The sequence below is a fragment of the Physeter macrocephalus genome, chromosome 11 (genome assembly GCF_002837175.3).
Source record: "Physeter macrocephalus isolate SW-GA chromosome 11, ASM283717v5, whole genome shotgun sequence".
NCBI lineage: Eukaryota > Metazoa > Chordata > Mammalia > Artiodactyla > Physeteridae > Physeter > Physeter macrocephalus.
This window is the reverse complement of record NC_041224.1, coordinates 65,985,789-66,005,874: the sequence shown is the minus strand read 5'-3', so window position 1 is coordinate 66,005,874 and position 20,086 is coordinate 65,985,789. Positions and strand designations below refer to the sequence as shown.

Sequence of the window (20,086 nt, the reverse complement as noted above, 5' to 3'; positions counted from 1 at the left end):
GTGGTACGCGGGCCTCTCACTGTTGTGGCCTCTCCCGCTGCGGAGCGCAGGCTCCGGATGCGCAGGCTCAGCGGCCATGGCTCATGGGCCCAGCCGCTCTGCGGCATGTGGGATCCTCCCGGACCGGGGCACGAACCTGCGTCCCCTGCATCGGCAGGCGGACTCTCAACCACTGCGCCACCAGGGAAGCCCTGATTTGGTTTTTAGAAGATCACTCTAGCTGCTGTGTGGAGAATGAGAATGGAAGAGGGAAGACACAGAAACTTGTTGATAGTTACAACAGTAGGTAAGAAGCGTGGATTAAGTAGGTGATGGTGGAGAAGAGAAGTGGCAGGATTCTAGATATTTAGATGGGAGAACTGATAAGAATTGGTGATGAACTGGACATTACCAGATGAAGTGACAGAGTAGGAGGTATACAAAGATAGTCAGCTCTAAAGTTTCTGATATGAATGACCAAGTGGGTAGAAATGCCCTTTACAGAGAAGGAAAATAGAGGAAATAATTGTGTGGGAGTAGGTTGGAAATTAAGAGTTACACGTATTAAACATGAGGTGCCAGTAAAACATCTAAGTAAAACATCCCAAGAAGGTAGTTGGGAATATATCCATTGAACTCAGAATGGAAACATGGGCTCAAACAATGCACACTGGAGTCAGTGGCTTGTGGATAGAATTTAAAGCCGTGAAAGTAAAAGAAATTGCCCAGGGAAAGCATATAAAGAAGAGGGTTTAAAACTGAGCCCTGGGGAACTTGGAGTTCTACAGGTTAGATTGAAGAAGAGAAAGAGGTTAAAGAAAATAAGCCAATGGAGGGGCCACAGAAAGGAAGAAAAGGAAACGTTTCAAGGAGAGGAGTCTACTGAATTCAATACTGCAGAGAAATCAAATGAGGTGAGAGCAGGTGGGGCTTGGAAACATGGTGATCACTAGGAGGCCTTACCAAGAGGAACTTCAGGGATATGGAAGAGACAGAGGCCAGACTGAAGTGTGTTGAGGAGTAAGTAGAAGGTGACAAAGTGGAGGTACGGAGTGCAAACGATTTCCGAGAGGCTTTGTTGTGGGAAGTGCGCGGATAGTCAGGACTACAGAACATGTTGAAAAGAGATGTGCAGTCAAGGGAAAGTTTTTAAAAAGTGATTTCTCGGGAACTTCCTGGCAGTCCAGTGGTTAGGACTCCACGCTTTCACTGCAGAAGGTCCGGGTTCGATCCCTGGTCAGGGAACTAAGATCCCACAAGCCAAGTGTCGTGGCCAAAAAAAAATAAAATTAAAATTAAAAAAATAAAAAGTGACTTCTCATTTCCTGGTAGCAATCAAATCAGGCAGATTTACTGATTAAAAGGAGACTTTTTTTTTTTTTTTTTAATTTGGGGATAGTAGAACATGTGTTAGTGTGGAATAAACTTCAGAAGAGAGTCCCAAGAGTCAGGGAAATGGGTTCACTGATGAAGCAGGCCCCTGAAAATTAGGAGGGCATGGGATCTGGGACACACATGGAGGGATTAGTCTTTGCTAAGAAAGATAAAGACCCAAGTTAAGTCCCTAATCATGTATTTATAAGAATTCAACATAAACAAAGCATACTTCTACCTAAAGGAGAAATATCCCTATTTTAATATGGAAAGAAGCAGCTTCAAGAGTGCAATGGCTTTAACTCACATAATCCTGAAATGCTTCAGAGAACCCTAGAATACCAGAGTTTGGTCACAGCTCTAGAAAACTTGAAAAGGAGTTGCTTTAGAGCACTAAGATTTATGGAATATCTTACCCTACAAAGATAGTAAAAACTGAAAAATTACAGCTTCAAAAAGTATTTAGGTGCTAATGAAAATTCAACCTAATCTTTGCCTAATGGTATAAATTTTACAAAGATCTTTCACATTCATTTTCTTCTTCCGTCTTTGTAATATCTTTAAAATTGCTCCCTGAGGATGGCAAGAGAGGATTATCATCCTCTGGGAGAGATGTATGCATGGGTTCAGAAAGGTAGGGTAGGACATCTGTGCCAAGCACTATAGCAAGCAAGTGGTGGAGTTAGGATCTAAATCCACATCTTTTGGCTCCAAAACCAATGCTGACTTAATAATTACATCTTTTACTACATAACAAGTTTGCTGAGTATTTATGCCTTGACCTTTTGGGGTTAAAGTCTAGAAGGGCGACCGAGCACTCTCACAAATCACCACTGACATCTTAGATATCATGGAACACCGGGCTGAAGAACCACTGACAGAGCCAAATACGACAGCGCAAGTTCTAGGTCCCAATCCTCCCCCAAGTGATGGACAGTCTGCTCACCCAGATGATGACAGGAGAAGACACAAACTCAACAGGGATACTGAAAACAGAAGTGAAGAAAACTCAAGGTTGCCAAACACTTCAGTTACCAGGACCAAAACACAAAAGAAGAGTCTAGGGCAGTGTCTGATGAAAGCACAGCATATGTTCTCGTTCTAATTACACAGTCTAAAGCAGGGTTTCTCAACCTTGGCGCTACTGACATTTGGGGACCAGATAATTCTTTGTTGTGGGGGACTGTCCTGTGCATTGCAGGACGTTTAGTAGTATCCCTGGCCTCCACCCACGCGATGTCAGCAGCACAGCTCCACCTGCCCCAGTCATGACAACTAAACATATCTCTCGACTTTGCCAAACATCCCTTGGGAGAAGGAGGGGTTGGGGAGATCACCTCCAATTGGGAAACACTGATCTAGATGGATTCCACTATGAATGTCGGAGCTAAGGCCATGCAAAGAAGACCTACAAAGAAAGTGGAGAAAGCTCATGATCTTATTTATTTTCAGGTAATAGTCTGCACAATCTTTACTAAAAGCATCAAATGTTCCAAAGACATGCAGTACGTACCCAGAAAAGTAGGCCTAGCCCGAGAGGCCACACCTCACTACTTAGAGGAAATCTTGGTAATGGATTCTGGAGACCAAGCAGTCAGTCAACCTTCCTCCTTCTCACACTCAGTAATCCAAGAGACTGCCAAAGTATACAGAAAATCAGACACACTCTCTGGTTCTCATATGCCCATTAAGCCTTCATTCATCTTCCTATCCTATGGGAAGGAGTCTATGCCCTTCTGGAAAACTGGTTCCATTAATGGGCTCAAGACAGACGAAGCCTGCACTGCCTGAACTGCTCTCTTTCCAGAAGGACAGAAGACCACCCCTAACAGGCCAGCAACACCCCTAGCTGGTTGTATGTTGACAGGCTTCTACTGATCTCCCTTGAGAGAGGGAACACTCAGCTCTCTGCTGTCTTTGGTTTACAATTATTTACTCTGCCCATTGAAATCTGATGGGTTTTAGAATCTTGGCTCAATGGCATTATCCACCTTCCCATCGCTCTGGTGTCAGAGGATGCCACACTCTTTCTAACAATCCAGGCCTTGAGAAGCAAATTACTTTCTAAGAGTTTCTTCAAGGAGAAAACATGAAATAATTTTGACTTTACATGTTATAAGAATGTGATTTCAGAAACAAAAGAAAATCTGTGGAGCCCTTAAGCGTTCCAAATTTTGCTTTGCAGTTGGCAGATGCCCACTGCAGCCCCCACACCAGCCCCAAATCTTGTAAATACTTTTGAGTATTTCTGTTGATTTACCAAGCTATGTTAGCTATGCTGTAGACAAAATCAACTTTATCTTGGTGTATGAATATCTGAAACAAAACTCTGATTTAAAATATCTGCAGCATAGCTCAGACTGGACAGTTGGGCTTTAACTGAGTCAGGACAGAGTAAAATTGTTGCAACCCAAGACTCAATCCCCCTTGAGTTACCACACTGCCTCTGCTAAACCTAGCTGGTGAGCTCTTCAAGGGAGAAGCATGCCTTAGCCCCTGGAGCAGAGGCCTGGCCTAAAGAAGCCTCTGTAAAAGTTTGTTATGTTAAAGAACAAAATGGACACTGTCACCCATTAATAAGATCTTTTTCTGCTCTCTGGAAGTTAACTGCATAAGAAACAAAAGAATTTGAATAATTTTTTTAAAAAGCTAGTCTCACAGTTTGTAGTAGTTTCTAAAGGCTCTCCGTTAGGATATTATTTTTTTTAGTCCCCCTTCCAAAGCACAACTAAAACATTAAAAAAATCCCCAAGCACATTATTTACCACTGTTAGGCAAAGGATTAGATAAAGGAGGGCACAGACCAAATCAATCTTGAAAACTTAAATTCAAAAGGAGAAAAGGAGGTACACATCTAAGGTTTAAAGTCATCGTTATCCAGTGACTCCCTAACCCAGCTCTTGATCTCCAAATCCAGCGGGAAGGTAAATTTAGGGTGCGAGATTAGGCCTCAGCTACGCTGGCATTTAAAAACATTCTGGCAGGTGCTCTGCCAGGCAGTCTATAATTAGTGAGGATGCCTCGGAAACTTAAAATGAACTCAAAGGGTTTCAGAAGCCAACAGCCAGCCTCCCAAGCACTGAGCTGTGTAGCCATGGGGCTGATGCCGTCTAGAACCAGTGCTGGGTGCCTGCATGGCGCACACATGTGTGCATGCACAAGCCACTTCTGCAGAGTGTCTTTTTTCAAAGCTCTAATGGCTTGACCTCAACACCTGCTGCACTTCCTGAAGACAGACAGGCTCTGGAGCTCCACTTGTTCCTCGCACGAGGCTGTACTTTCTAGGAACGACCGCACACACGCAGAGGCTGGCCAGCTGCCAAGGCGGGGGTAGCCCAGCCACCTCGGGCCTGAACTTTCCCAGTGCTGTCAGGGCGGGATCCCACTAGGAGCTGACTCAGCGGCCAGCATGGAACTCTGCCAACCACACAGCAGTGCGGGGGCTGCCGACAAGTCACAGATGTTTTGCTAAACCAAAGCAATCAGCCGGGAGGCGGATCTGGGCTGGCGGCCAGGCTGCTGCTGTCGGGGAAGCTGGCATTCATTCTCTGATCCTAGTCCGAGCTCTGCCACTACCTCCCTGGTGATCTGAGGGAAAACCTCTGTGCATCTCAGCGTCTCCCCTGCTTCCGAGCATGTCTGTGTGGATGCAGCAGAGGATGGCACTGTTTGCATGAAAGAGCACCTGGAGCACTACTACCCACCACATGCTGGTTCTGTTAATCCTCACAACATCCTTGGAGGTAGGCTTCGTTATTTTGATTTCACAGAGGGCTCAAAGGAATTAAGAGCCCTACCAAAGGATCACAAGGGTAATAGATGGAAGAGATGGGATTTGAACCCCACTTTGCTGGCTCTGGGATCTACTTCAAACACTGCTACTGTGAAACTCAGATCAACTGCATAGGCAGGGTGCCTTGATAGAAAGATGCTGAGTTTTCAGTTTGCAAAGGACCCTTCTCATGTGACTTCTCGGATGCCCTGTGTAAATCCATAGCCCTTCACAACTAATTTCTAAACAGCACCACTGGACCACATGGAGTGTATGTGCTTATGGGGAGTACCCAAATATTACCAGCTTTATTATGAACTCCCTGCCTAATCACCAACAAGTCACTTAGCCTGGAAGAACTGATCATCACTCCCATTCTTCGGGTGAAGAAAAGCGGCATGACAAGTCAGAAAGACAAGAAGAATTAGAAGGCAAAGAGCACAGACTCCTTAGGCTCTACCCCTAGGATAATTCATTAGGACCCTGGAATCTATATTTTTAAAAACTCCCTAGATGACTCTGATGCTCTGCCATGTTTGGGAATCACTGAAGCTTGCCTTGGCTCAAAAGGGAATTGTGAGGGATTCCCTGGAGGTCTAGAGGGTAGGAGTCCGCACTTTCACTGCCATGGCCTGGGTTCAATCCCTGGTCAGGGAACTAAGATCCTGCAAGCCGCACAGCACAGCAAAAAAAAAGTAAAAAAATAAAAAGGGAATTGTGAGGTCTACCCTTCCCTGTTTCAAAGGAGGTGATATAAGGGTGAAATGAAATCATGTCTAAAGGCTCTTTGCTGGAAAATATACACAATGCAAAAGGTTCTCATCAGCTATGTTTAGCAGCAAAACAACAAAACTGACCTTAAAAAGCATGATCCTGGGTTAGCCTGGAGCTAAGACACTGTGTTAGGCAAGACTGTTCTCTTATCAAACTACTACTAGAAAAACTGAAATTAGAGCCACACATCTCATTTTTAGATATCACTCATAACACTGTTGCAACCTCATTCTTCCTTAAAAAAAAAAAAAAGACTGTACTTACAGTCTTTCATATTAAACTTGGAACAATCTATATTAGGAGTAACTTACACATTTCACTGCTCTAATCAAGAAAACAACTATGAGGAAAAAAACTCAGTCTATTCATGTCTAGGCTGCTGGTCAGTGAAGTAGGCTGAGAAGCCACAGACTGGCACAGACCCTGGCAGTCCAGTACCCCTCCCTGGTTAGCCTTTAGGGAGAACAAATAACGCCCCCAATACCAGAAAGACTGACCTGCTTGAGCTGCTCATCCAGATTCCAGCCCGGTTGCCCTGCTGTGGAGACTGAAGCTGAGGCCTTAGGAGCATCTTTGGTATGGTCTTCTTTAGCTTGCTGTCCATGTGGTGGGAGCCCTGACGCTGGAAGCAGACCAGATACGGGTGCTGCTCTGGGGTCTTGGCGAGCCACCTTCTGCACGTGAAAATATTTTGAAGCAGCCTGGGTCTCTTTCTCAGCCACCTCTGCAACTTCATCATCCCCATCCTCATCTTCCAAACCTCCTTCCTCTTCCTCAGGCTCTGAGTTCACCTTGCTCCGTTCAAACACTCGGGCCACTGCTGGGGCTGGTGGAACTCTGGCTAATGGACCCAGGGCAGGGCTGCAAGAAGGCCTCCCGGGTGTGGCAGAAAGGTGAGTCTGCTGTGTGACCAGCTTCTGGGCATACAAGAACGGGGTTTCTCTCATCTGCTGAACCTGCTTCTCTCTGGCATCCATCTGCAGAGGAGCCAGGTGTGGTGGCTGTGGCGGCGGCGGCTGCTGCTGCTGCGGCGGCTGCTGCTTCTGCTGAGGCTGCAGTGGCTCCATCACTGCCTCAAGCTTCACCCACCGATTGGCATGGCTCTGAACCTGGGCACAGCCCGGCAGGCACACTGGGTGTAAACCTCTAAGTGATTAATAGAAACCACAAAGAAGGAGAAAAGAAAAAGGAAAAAAAAAAAAACCAACAATGTAAAGCAGGTATAAAAAGGTTTTCTTTTCTCCAGTAAAGGGCATGAGTTCTGAGCATTAAACATATGCCCGTAAACCTGAGTTTTAAGATGAGTAAGTGGTGGGAGTTTGAGATGGGGGTAGGGCGGGGTAAGGGGTGGTGGGAGTTGGTTAAGGAAAAGTATGCAGAAGAGGAACAGGATTTAAGAGGAGAAATACAGGATGAATCTCAGCTGTGGTGGACTACTGTGGGTTTAAAATGAAGTAAATCCAGATGACATTGGGTCTGCAAACATCTGTGTTCTGATCTCTCTTCCTCAACATTATCAAACACTAATCTGTTTATTACTGAAAAAGCAACTGGGTTTGCACTGTACAGAGGTTGTGAGTATGAAAACCACAATTTAAAAAAAGGGAAAGAAGGGCCTGCCTACAAGAAAGAGAATATTGCTTAGGTTCCCAGGCCCATCAGAGAAAGATATTACCATCTAAGCAAGACACAGAGCTATCAGGGAGACGGCAAGATTTCTCTCATAGAAAAGCATAACCTAGCAAATTGCTCTTAGGTTTAAACTTTTAAAATTTCCCAGATCAAATTGCCAAGCCTGCTTTTTGAGTGAGCTGAGCCAATGCTAACCAGACATTATAGCCTCAAAAAGAATCCAATTTCAACAACATGAGAGAAAGAAACACGCAAGGAGGCAAGAGTTTCAAATTGCAATCTGCACTCAAAAAACAAACAGGCGGGAATTCCTCTGGAGATTTTTAAGGTAATTAATTGGAAACAGGTATCAATATTGTCTAAACGAGGCAAAGCTTCTTTTTTATAAACAGCCTAGTAAATCTCTTCACATCCCCTTTCTTTCTGATTCACTTCTATGACATTCTATGACGAATACAAAAAGAAAAGGCTTTCAGGCCAAAAGTATTCTGGGGGCAGGTTTATCAGCATTCTTACCAATCAGTCTCCAAACACACACCCCTTTCACACCCTCTCCTCCTCTAACCAACCCCCCTTTCCTTCCTCCTTTCCAGGCCCCCATCCCCAGCAAACCTCACTTGAGTTATGCTTCCTCAGCAAGTCTCCATAACTGAATGGATTACTATGCATGGGCAAATTTTAGGTTAACAGGACTTGCAACATGGCATACAATGTTGTCATCACATGAAAGAAGAAGCTGCACTGCACAGGTTGGAACTTGATATTTGCGTTGTTCCACTGTTTTAGGACTGGGTAGAAAGATTAAAAAAAAAAAAAACCCCAAAACTTAAATATCTAGGTATCTTCAAAAATTCATGGGGAAGTAATCACACTCCTAGCAATAAAAACTGTTTGGATTTAGGCATTTTTTAAAAACCGGGTTAGAGAAAAAAGGTACGACTTTTAAAGCTAGGCAAAAAAGTAGAAATTTTAAAATTCTCATTTTCTGTTTAATCTTAGAAGCACTGCTTTTGTCTTTTGCATTCTGTGAAAGATTCAAATTCCAATTTGCCTCTTACTCCCTTTACTTCCTCTCTTGGCACTTTAGAAAGTGTGAGTTATGCCGGAAGCAATACTTTCATTCTGCTATAACCCTTTTTATAGTGTAACAAAGCATGAAAAGATTTACACCCACATGAAATCCAGTTACCAAAAGTGTTCATTTAAAATAAAAACAATTTGCATCAAAGAAAAGTAAACCAAAGAATAAAGAAAATAATTCGGTGGTTATTTTAATGCTCCTTGAAACATTATAACATCAATCAATAACAAGCGGGATAATTTTTCATCCAAGTCTTGCCAGTCATTGAACAACTGCTTCTCATCTTGTGGCACCATCTTCTCTGTATGCTGTCCCCAGCAGAGGGGGTGGTGTCTCACAGCCTCTTTAGTTAAGACTGAGATGACTCAGTTCTACAACTCGATACACACACCATCCCCCAAAGAGCCTATCTCTCCCCTGTCCCTAAGCAGCTAGTTGATCCAAACAACAATACCACCTGCCTACTTTTAGAAAACTTAGGTCTCATAAATCTAAACCACTCCATCCCTTCACAGGGCTCACTCCCCCATTTCCCCTAAAGTTCCCGAACCTCTAAGCCCGGCGCAACGGACTCGTTGCAGCTTTGAAGCCGGCCTCGCCCACCATTCCCTCTACCTTCGCTGCCGGATCCCTCTGGCCTCAGCCCCCTTTAAGACCCATACCTCCACCCCCCGCCATTCTTTATACCCCCACAACCCAACTCTATCACTTTTACCTCTACTGAGCCCTCCCAGCCAATCCGCCGGCTTTTCTTAGATTGTCCCAACCCCACCTATTCTAGACCTCTCAGTTCCCAGGGGCCCCTCACTCTTCCCATCCCTTTATCTCATATCACCCTAATGGGCGAGGGCGCCTCCGGGCTCCTCCCAGCGCTCTCACTTTTCCTCCTTGGCCCCCGTGCTCCGCTGGCCCGCGTCTTCACGTCTTCCCCTACACACCTGCCTCTCCTCCTACTCCGCCGTCCCCTCCACCTGCCACAGCCCTCGCTCCTGCCGAGGCTGAGGGACTTGGGCCCCGCGCGGCTTACCTGTACGGGGCGCTCTGGGTCCGCCAGCGGTGGAAGAGGCAGCCACTCAGGCCCCGGCGCGGCAGCTGCGTTTCGGACTTCTCCGCAGCCGGGGGCCACAGCCGGGGCGGGGCCCGCACCGGAAACGGCGCCGCGGGGCCGGGTTGCCGGCCCGGGGCGGGAAGGGGCGGGGTCACACGGTATGGGGCGGGGCCTGAGGCCGGAAACGGCCAAAAAGGGAACGAGGGGCGGGGTCGGGCGGAAGTGACTTCTAGGGAAAGCCCCGCCCAACTGAGTCGTGGGCGGAAGTGAGTAGAAGCTGGCGGAAGCTTCCGCCAATGGGGAAGCGCAGACATGGAGGAGTTCCGGTGTGAGGACTTCCGCGGGGAGTTAAAAAGAGCCGGTCTGCTTACGCTCTTTACTTAGTGTTTTCTAGTTGTGGAGGTTGATGTAGCGTGGGCGGGCGGTAGGTTGAGAGGAAGGTAAATAAAGGACAAGGAGTGTCAAGGTTTTCTGCTGCTTCGGTCCCCTTCCCAACCTCCTACCTTCAAACCGATCTTCCTCTGAGATTACCGCTTCCAGATCAGCTTTTCTCTGTTCTCTGAGGATGCTGCGTCCCCTGGAGTTCCCTCACATGGGTTAGTATTCTCGCTTCCCAGGTTTCAAAAGTGGGGGCAAGGTGCCATATACTGTCACCTCTTGCAAAAGCCCTTGCTTCTCTGACGCTTACTTGTAAGACTTTGCCGCCATTGAACCGCCTCTGTAGAGATGATCTGCTAATATGTGCATCCAGGTCCTTGTTTTACTTTCTCTTCTCTAACCATCTTCCATCTTGATAAATTCAGAGTCACTGTGGACAACTCATTTAACATGCAGTCCTCATCTCTTACATCAACCTCCCAATCCCAGTCAAAAACCTGGACCTTGTCACTAGAAACCCTATCGTGTTATGAATCAGTAGTTCGAACATCCCTCTGTCCAACCACAGCCTGATAACCTTTAGCTTGACTGCTTCAGAACTTCACCGTAACTGTCTTTTTTACTTTATCAGAACCTCCAATCTGTCGAAAGCTTCTACTTAATTCTCATTCTTCAGTTCCCTCCTTATCCATCTTAGATTCAATGGTACATCATTACAATCCCCCTCTTACTTACTCTTAAGCCTGCCCCAACACTCCTCTTTTCCCCAACTAAGTCCTCCACCGTGGGTGGACTAACATGCTTCTCAATGCCTGTACCTTGTCATAGTAAATTGTCCTGCTGAACAGATTGGCATCACTAAATATAATAATGTCAGCCTTAAATGGGCTTTGAACAGTGTCTGGAAATTTCATCATATTTTTCTAGTTAACCTACACTCCACTATCGGCAAGTCTCTAATGCCCTATGCTTCCCGTACCTCTTCCCCTGATTATCTTACTGTATAAGTAATAGAAATGTAGAATGCCCTAAAATCTACATGTGTTCCCATCTGTTCTTTCCTCCTGTAAGTTACTCAATCAAAACTATTCATTGAGGGACTTCGTTGGCAGTCCAATGGTTAAGAATCCATGTTTCCACTGCAGAGGGCATGGGTTCCATCCCTGGTCGGGGAACTAAGATCCTTCATGCTGTGTGGTGTGGCCAAAAAAAAAAAAAAAATTTATTGAACTCCCACTGTGTGCCAGATGAGGCACTCATGTACTCATCTAGGTGCTTGTTGAGTAATGAACAAAAAAATTCCTTGTCTTCAAGGATCTTCCTGATGTGGGGAGACAGAAAAACAATACATATGTATTTGTTTTTATACATATGTATATATATATATATATATATATGTATTCTAAGAAGAACAAAGCAGGGTAAGGGTTAGACATTGGTCTCAGGTGGCTGCTATTTTAGACATTAGTCAGAGAAAGACTCATTGATAAGGGACACTTAAGCAGAAACTGGAATTGACTTGATGGGGGTAAGCCATGTGGATAACTAGGGAAAGCATGTTCCAGACAGAGGAGACAGCAAATTCAAATGCTCTGAGGCAGGAGCGTGCTTTACATGCTATAGAATTAGCAAGGAGACCACTATAGCTGATACAGAGTGAGTGGGGGGAGAGTGGTAGGAGATGACATCAGAGAGGTAGCCAGGGGCCCAGTCATGTGGGACTTTGTAGGCCATGGCGACAACTTCGGATTGTTACCACTTAAACCACTGAATAGTTTTGAGCACAAGAGTAACCTGATCAGATTTAAGTCTCTAAAAGTTTCATTTGAGGGAATTCCCTGGCAGTCCAGTGGTTAGGGCTCTGAGCTTCCACTGCAGGGGGCATGGGTTTGATCCCCGGTTGGGGAACTAAGATTCTGCATGCCACATGGCCAAAAATAAATAAATGAAAAAATAAAAGTTTCATTCTAGCTGTTGTATGGAGAATAGACAATGAGGGTAGCGAAGTAAGAGTGGAAGCACTAGTCCTGGCAGAAGATGATGGTGGCCTGAACTAGATGACAGCATTGGAGGTGGTAAGAACTGGTCAGATTTCAGGTGTATTTTGAAAGTAAAGCCACAGGATTTACTAATGGATTATGTATAGGTTAGAGAAGAGAGTCAAGGGTGATCAAGGTTTTTGCCCCAAGTAACTGGTAGAATAGTGATATCACTACTACCTGGGGAATTCTATCAGAAGCTGACCCCAATGGAATACTACTTAGCAATAAAAAGGAAAGAAGTATTGATACACCCAACAACTTGGCATTATAACAACATAACAATAAAGGCATTATGCTGAATGAAGGAAGCTAGTCTCAAAATGAAAATCTTGAAAATATTAAGACTATAGTGATGGAGAATAAGTCAGTGGTTGCCAGGAATTAGGGATGGAGGAGTGACTACTAAAGGGATAGCAAAAAGAAGGGTTTGGGGATGATGGAACTCTTCTGTATTCTGACTCTGGTGGTAGTTACATGAGTCTATACATGTGTTAAAATCCATAGAACTGTATGAGAAAAATACAATCAATTTTATTGTATGATAATTTTTTTAAACCAAACTTTCCATGCATGCTTAAGTTTCCTTTCCCAATTCTCAGGGTTTTCCCTTTAACCTCTTGCAATATTGGATCCTTCCATCAGTTTCAACAATCTTTTGCTTTGAAAAAACAAAAACAAAAAAAACCTTTCCTTTGACCCCATATTCTGTGACTAAAGCCTTATCTCAAGATTCCCCTTCCTGGCAAAGCTTCTAGAATTACTGCCCTTATTGCAGCCCAAGTGATCTTATCTCTCTCCTTAAAACGCTCTATGGCTTCCCATTACTCTTGGGATCAAGACCTAAATTCCTTCATGTGGCCTGCAGAGCCCTAGCCTCTGCGTACCTCTTTGGTTTTATTTCCTTGCCTCACATGTAGTAGAGGACCCAAGAGGGCAGCCTTACTAGATAACCTCAGTAGTTGAAACAGAAACACCCCCCTCCCCTTTCATAGTAATGTGTTTAAATCCTGAGATATGCTGGTTACAAGGAATATCATTTAATCTCGCTACTTTGGCTTCCAAGGTGTGGTACATTGAACAGCATAGCCATAGTATTTTCAGCTTCTCCCATCGAGAGGTGGAGTCTGTTTCTCCATTTTATGATTCTAGGCTTGGCTATGTGACTTGCTTTGTTCTATGGGATATTAGCAGTCTTCTGATACTAGAAGTCTTAAAAAGTGCTTACAATTATGGCTTGCTCTCTCTTGCTGCTGAGAACTCTTCCACCACCTTGTGAAAAACTCCTGGCTAACCTGATGAATGATGAAAGACATGTGGTCATCACCCCAACTGACATCTAAGCAACTACCAGACATATGAGTGTGGCTCCTTAGACCAACTAGCCTGCCAACCATCAGACATGTGAGCCAGGCCATTGTAGACCATCTAGGCCCAGCTTTGTTGGCCCAGACCAGAAGAAGCCCATTGACAAATCCATAGACCAGTGAAAAATTAGGTTTATTGTTTTAAAGTTAAACCAATAAGTTTTGAGGTGGTTTGTTTTGCAATAAAAGATAACTGATACCCAAGGCATTTCTTTGCATCTATCAGGTTGGATTTACTTGGTGTAATTCTTAGAGCTGAAGCAGAGAGTCACCATGTATCATCTTCACATGGCTGGCCCATGTTACCTTAGGTTCTCCCATCACATTTCTTAGTGTTTTGCTTAAATATAGCAGGGATAATCTTACATCATGTCTATTTTATTTCAACTGTTCAATAAAGGTGATATCATTTGCATGGTTTTCATTGATTTTATTTCTCTTGTTAAAAATAAAAGTTGAATTGTGTAAATATTGGGTATCATTTGTATGTATGTTTTGTTATAAATTTAGTCTTAAATAGTACAGGGCATAAAAGCTAAGAAACAACAGATAAATGGCCATATTATAGAATAATAGTGTAATTAGTAATAATTAATGAAGAGAAAATGCCTTTATGTGTTTATGATAACCAATGTTAATTATTGATGTAATCGTGTCCATCTTAAAGAGATCTGGTGTTTTCACATGAATGGATGTCAGTTTGGGGACTTGGAACGTATAAAATGTTTTCCCATTGAAATTAACAGTGATTACATTTTTGACTTGCATTGGCCCTACAAGAGGTTTTTCAGGTAAGGCAGAAGGGCAGTGAGGCAGTTACTATACATTTTACTGTAATAGGAAATTAAAATGTAACAGATGATTAAGATTCTTGTTCTGAGATCAAGGTATAGACTCAGGAACCTCAATTAGCACGTGTAAAGCCTCTGATGAGTAAATGGTATTAACTGTGTGTAAGGAAAGAATGTGACAGTCCCAGGCCAGGGGTCTGAAGGCAGGTATATCCAGTCCACACACTCCTGAGGGGACCTTGCTGTTGTGGTGGTGGACGTGCCAGTAACGTTACCTGCAGCCTGATTGGGCTTCCAATGTGTTTTCCTACAGAGGGGCATATGCCCATCAGGCTGACTCCTGGGTCCTTTATTTCATAGAACTGTTTGTATTTTTGTTGTTGTTGTTGTTGTTCATCTTTTAAATCAGATACGTGGTATTTGGTGTCTGATGTCTCGAGTTGTTATGTGTCAGCCTCCACAAGCCAGTCAACGCTGAGGAACTGCCAGCACCTAGTTATTGAGGACTCCTGGCGGTGGGCAGCAGCCTTCTGCTGCAGGAAGCAGCTCTCTTGCCACATTCCCTTTCAGCCTGCTCTCACCACGACGATCCTTTCCAACCCTGTGATCCTGGGATTTGCCAACATTTTGGTGAACTGGACTATGTTGTTCTTTCCCTCACCTGGGAATAGAAGAGGTCAGACCTCTAAGGCAATTGGTTCATCTTTGAAAACATTGGATCATTTCACTCTTCTTGACACTTAATTGAAAGCTGTCTTTGCAAAGCTCCACCCAGATTTCCGTAGTGGCCCTGGCACTCAGCATTCCTGTAGACTTCCAGAGCAAAAGGGAGCAGGAGGCCATTCAAGCCATCTGTCCTAGAACGAGACATCTGGTCTCAGGTCTGTGCCTCTCATCAGGGCTCTTTGGGAGCCATGTGGCCCCCCGTCCGACAGAGCTGTTATCAACCAGACACCATCAGGTGCTGGTGAGACTAAGAGGAGAGGGTGCCCAAGCTGAAGTTGGCCTGCCAGTGAGGCTGGTTGTCTGGGAGAATTGTGGATCCAGCTGGTTCCTGTAAATGTGTCCACAGACACCTACACATGACCAGGGGCTTTAATCCATCAAAAATCTTTACTCCCAAGCACCAGCACTGAAGGTTGAGTTCTCAAGAATAGTAATATCCATTTTTCTATCGTCAAGTTTGGCCAGGACTCTTGCCCTTTCTGTGTTAAAAGAAAAAGAATCAAGACAAGTATAGAGATGTTACGGAGGAGACCAGGCAAGGATCTTGGAAACATGAGCTCAGAAGATGCAAGGTATACTGAAGAAACTTCAGTGGAAAAGAAATTTCCCAAATATAGGGAGGGGAGCACTTGCTTTTGTGATGTTTGGGCACGGGGTTCATCATGTCTTTATTGCTCCCACACAGCACATGCACCACAGCTGTGTTTCTGTTGCAAGCTTAATGCTAGTTAATCCTGAATCTGAGCTAAAGGAAACCAAGTATAGTTTAATGGGAGTTCCTGACATTTTATTAAGGTGAAATATATTCAGTGCCGGAGAAGTTGAAAAGGTTGTCTGTTCTCCATGCCTTCATTTGCTACTTTATGGCAAGAGCACATGTTGAAGGCTTTGATGGATTCAAACCAATCTTAACACAGGTTCTTAACTCTGCTGCAATTTCAGGGAATAGGAGATAACCCCATTTGGGAATCTGTTTCAGAAACTTCTTCTTGAAGAACTGAGCTCGGTTTTCAGTCTCTCCACTTAAAGTGAAAGTTTGATTTTATAATGCTTATAACTGCACTGAGATTAGGTTGGAAGAGAATAGAGTGGTTATAAAACTGTTAGTTTTACTAAAACTGATTTACTAATAATGTCCTCCTGACCAATTCCCTTTCATGCCTCCTCCTACCCTCACAATAAATAGGGCAAAATACTTAGCTTAACACTATGGTCATCAAGCAACCAGTCATTTCCTAATATGGACAGTTGAACCCTCCCGTTTCACTTCTGGAATTCAAGTGCTAGGAGAATGGCATTTACGTTTGTGTATGTTTTCTGTAGCTACTTCCCTCTCACTCCCCAACTTGATGAAGCCTCTGTGTTGTTTGCTTTAACATTAATTATGGCATCTGCAATGGCTGAATTTCCTGAACCTGCAATATAGAATCAGCCTGGACCCAATACAATCTAACCCTGACAGTTTGATACAAAATTCAAATGAATAGTCATAAGATTTGAGGGCTCTCTCCTCAATAAAAATGAATCATCCCCCACCCCCCAAATTACAGTCTTTAAAAAGAATGAAAAAAAAGAGAAAAAAAAAAGAATGAAGTCAGTACATTTCTACTGACATAGGAAGTTGTCAGTTGTAGAATTTAAAAAGAAACTAGCAAGTTACAGAAAAGTATGTAAAATAAAATCATTTGGAAAAAGAAAAAATGATTTAATCTTTTAAAAAACAATTTCCCATCTTAACAATAAAGATAGTTATGATACATGTCCTAACCTTAGACTCAGGTTTAATTTTTGCTTTCTTTGGTAATTAGAAAAAAACTGTATATTAAGGAAAATTCTGCAGTGCTTATTAACTGATGGTTATCATGCGCTAAGCACTTCACTTACATCATCATTTAATCCTCAAAATAACCCCCATTTTACTGGTGAGAAAACTAATGCTTATAGTAGTTAAGCAACTTGCCCAAGGTTAAATTACATGTTACACGTAGCAGAGCTGGGATTTGAACCCAGGGCTGTCTGACTGTAATTTGTGCTGCTAACCAGCATGCTATATTCCTCCCATCAATGTAAGTATTTGAATTTGTAACTATTTGAATTTTACAATAGTAGGCCACAGAGAATCAATACGGTCAAATATTAGCTCTGTAATTTGTCTAAAAGAAACTAAGTAAAATCCTAATTCAGAGAGTAAAAACCAGACACTGCTGGACCTGAAGCTGAACTGTGCCTTGCATTTGCAGAGTACCAGCTGAAAGAACTGCAACATAGAACACTAGCTAAAGATTAGAAAAAGCCTAGATGTCCACCAGTAGGGAACTGGTTAGGTAACATTGTACTTAAGCTGTCAAAAAGCAAAAAGGAAAGAATATAAAAATGAAGTTTTTAATGTACTAATATGGAAAACTTTCCAAGACATTAAATGAAAAAAGCAAGGCTCGTTACAGGATGTTTAGTATGTTACCACTAATAATTATGTTTAAAGAGGATGTATATATATAATCATTATGTTGAACAAGCATGACTCATGGGGTGTATATCAGTTAATGCAGTCCTATACTGCAACAAATAGATCCAAAACACAACTCAGCAAAACAGTTTATTTCTTGCTCACCTAATAGTCCTGGACAGATATTCAGGTCAGGGAGGAAGCTCTCTTACATTGCCGTCATTCAGGGTCCTTGGATCTGTTCATCTTGTGGTCTACCACCCCCAGAAAGTGGTAGATATTGCTTCCACTCACATTACATTGGAGAAAATTTGGTCATATGGCTACACCCAAATTGAATGGGAATATGGGAAACTAGTCTAGTAGTCCCAGAGATTAATAGCTTTCAGTAGACAGACAAGGTCCCTGTTACAGTCAGCCTCTCTGGTCACCAAATATATTCACCCTTCCCCCAGGGGAGAAGACAAAAGTCCCATTCAATTATTGAATTTCATATCACTATCTGGATCACAGTCTTTTCTAATTAGCTTGGATGAAACACATGAAAAGATGCTCAATCATTAGGGAAATGCAAATCAAAACCACAATGAGGGCTTCCCTGGTGGCGCAGTGGTTGAGAGTCCGCCTGCCGATGCAGGGGACGCAGGTTCGTGCCCCGGTCCGGGAAGATCCCACATTCCGCGGAGCGGCTAGGCCCGTGAGCCATGGCCGCTGAGCCTGCGCGTCCGGAGCCTGTGCTCCGCAACGGGAGAGGCCACAGCAGTGAGAGGCCCGCGTACCTCAAAAAAAAAACCCCAAAAAGAAAAAACCACAATGAGTTTAACAGTTAAAAAAAAAAACCCACAATGAGGTATCACCTCATACCTGTCAGAGTAGCTATTATCAAAAGACAACTAACACAACATTGTAAATCAACCATATCTGTCCAGGACTATTAGGTGAACGAGAAATAAACTATTTTGCTGAGTCGTGTTTTGGATCTATTTGTCTCTCTCTCTCTCTCTCTCTCTCTCTCTCTCTCTCTCTCTCTCTCTCTCTATATATATATATATATATATATATATATATATATAATCTCCTCCCACTTACACACACACAATGTAATGTTAGTTGGCCTAAAAAATAATGAAATCTTGCCATTTGTAACAGCATGAATGGACTTAGAGGGTATAGTGGTAAGTGAAATAAGTCAGAGAAAGACAAATACTGTATGATCTCACTTATATATGGAATCTAAAAAAAATCACAACAAATGAACAAACAACAAAATGGAGACAGACTCATAGATACTGAGAGCAAACAGGTGGTTGCCGGGGCAGGGGGAATAAATGAAATGGGTGGTGAGATTAAGAGGTACAATCTTTCAGTTACAAAATAAATGAGTCCCAGAGATAAAATGAACAGCATAAGGAGTACAGTCAATAATTATGTAATATCTTTGCATAGTGACAGATAGTAACTAGACTTATTGTGGTGATCATCTCGTAATGTATAGAAATATCGAATCACCATGTTGTGCACCTGGAACTAACACAGTGTTGTAGGTCAATTATACTTCAATTAAAACAAAAAGTTAAATGGGGGTGGGTAAAAAAAGACACCCTTTCTGGGCAGTGAAGAAAGTTCTCAGATTAGACCCAGTTTTGCTCTCGAAGAATAATTCTCTTGTCATTGTTCTCCTTCTACCCTGGTTCTGCCCTCTGGCAAGTCCTCCCTCAGCCATTTTTCTCCCTGGCTATACGTGAAGTGGGAGCATGCCTTCCTTGAGGACAATACAGCTTTGACAGCCTGCTTCCTGATGGTGCAGGGTTGGAGACCCAAGTGTTGTTTTATGGCTTTACTTATTTATTCAGGCGAGGCTTGTGGGGTTTTTTGGCAATACAGTTCCCTCAGAAACTTCAGATCTATTTGCTTTGAAGCAGCTTATATTCCCAAAGATCTCTCAGACAGGTTTTCAACATTATCAAAAAAGTGAGAGAAACTTCAAAAAATTTCAAAAGGTAACAACCTGGTCTATACTCCTTGTCTTATTACCATAACTTAGGTCAAGAAGAGGATCTTGAGACTTCCCTGGTGGTCCAGTGAGTAAGACTCTGCGCTCCCAATGCAGGGGGCCTGGGTTCTATCCTGGTCGGGGAACTAGATCCCGCATGCATGCTGCAACTAAGAAGCCCGCATGCCGCAACTGAAAAAAAAAAGAAAGATCCCGCATGCTAAAACTAAAGATCCCGCACGCCTCAACAAAGATCCCGAATGCCACAACTAAGACCCGGCGCAATCAAACGAAAAATAAATAAATAAATAAATATTTTTTTAAAAGAAGAAGAAGATCTTATCTGGTGGTTTAATCCGTGAAAATGTGAATTATGACTTTGGTGAACTTTCCAGTCCCTCCTTATTCTACTAGTTGTATATTTGTTTATGTTGCAGTCATATTCTATGTAGTTGGTGTCGGAATTAAACTCCACTATGTGGTGGCTACCTCATCAGATGGTGCAACAGATGATCCTGAATCAAAAACAAAATGAAGGGCTTCCCTGGTGGCGCAGTGGTTGAGAGTCCGCCTGCCGATGCAGGGGACATGGGTTCGTGCCCCGGTCCGGGAAGATCCCACATGCCGCGGAGCGGCTGGGCCCGTGAGCCATGGCCGCTGAGCCTGCGCGTCCGGAGCCTGTGCTC

General features: G+C 43.5%; 1 protein-coding gene across 4 annotated transcripts in view; it reads right to left on the bottom strand.

Annotated features, from left to right (window-relative positions):
* Nucleotides 1-9,742, bottom strand: part of ARID3B (AT-rich interaction domain 3B) — a 62,853-nt gene extending 53,111 nt beyond the window's left edge. For 3 of the 4 annotated variants that reach the window (XM_028495050.2, XM_007113744.4, XM_007113746.4), the window contains exons 1-2: nt 9,640-9,722; nt 6,397-7,045 (exon numbers count right to left, since the gene is read on the bottom strand). In XM_028495050.2, coding sequence (XP_028350851.1) covers nt 6,397-6,966 — 570 coding nt within the window. In that variant the 5' untranslated portion in view covers nt 6,967-7,045; nt 9,640-9,722. Of the gene's footprint in view, nt 1-6,396; nt 7,046-9,639 lie in introns of all 4 variants that reach the window. The other variant, XM_055088117.1, reaches the window with a different exon arrangement.
* Between the last annotated feature and the right edge of the window lie 10,344 nt (nt 9,743-20,086).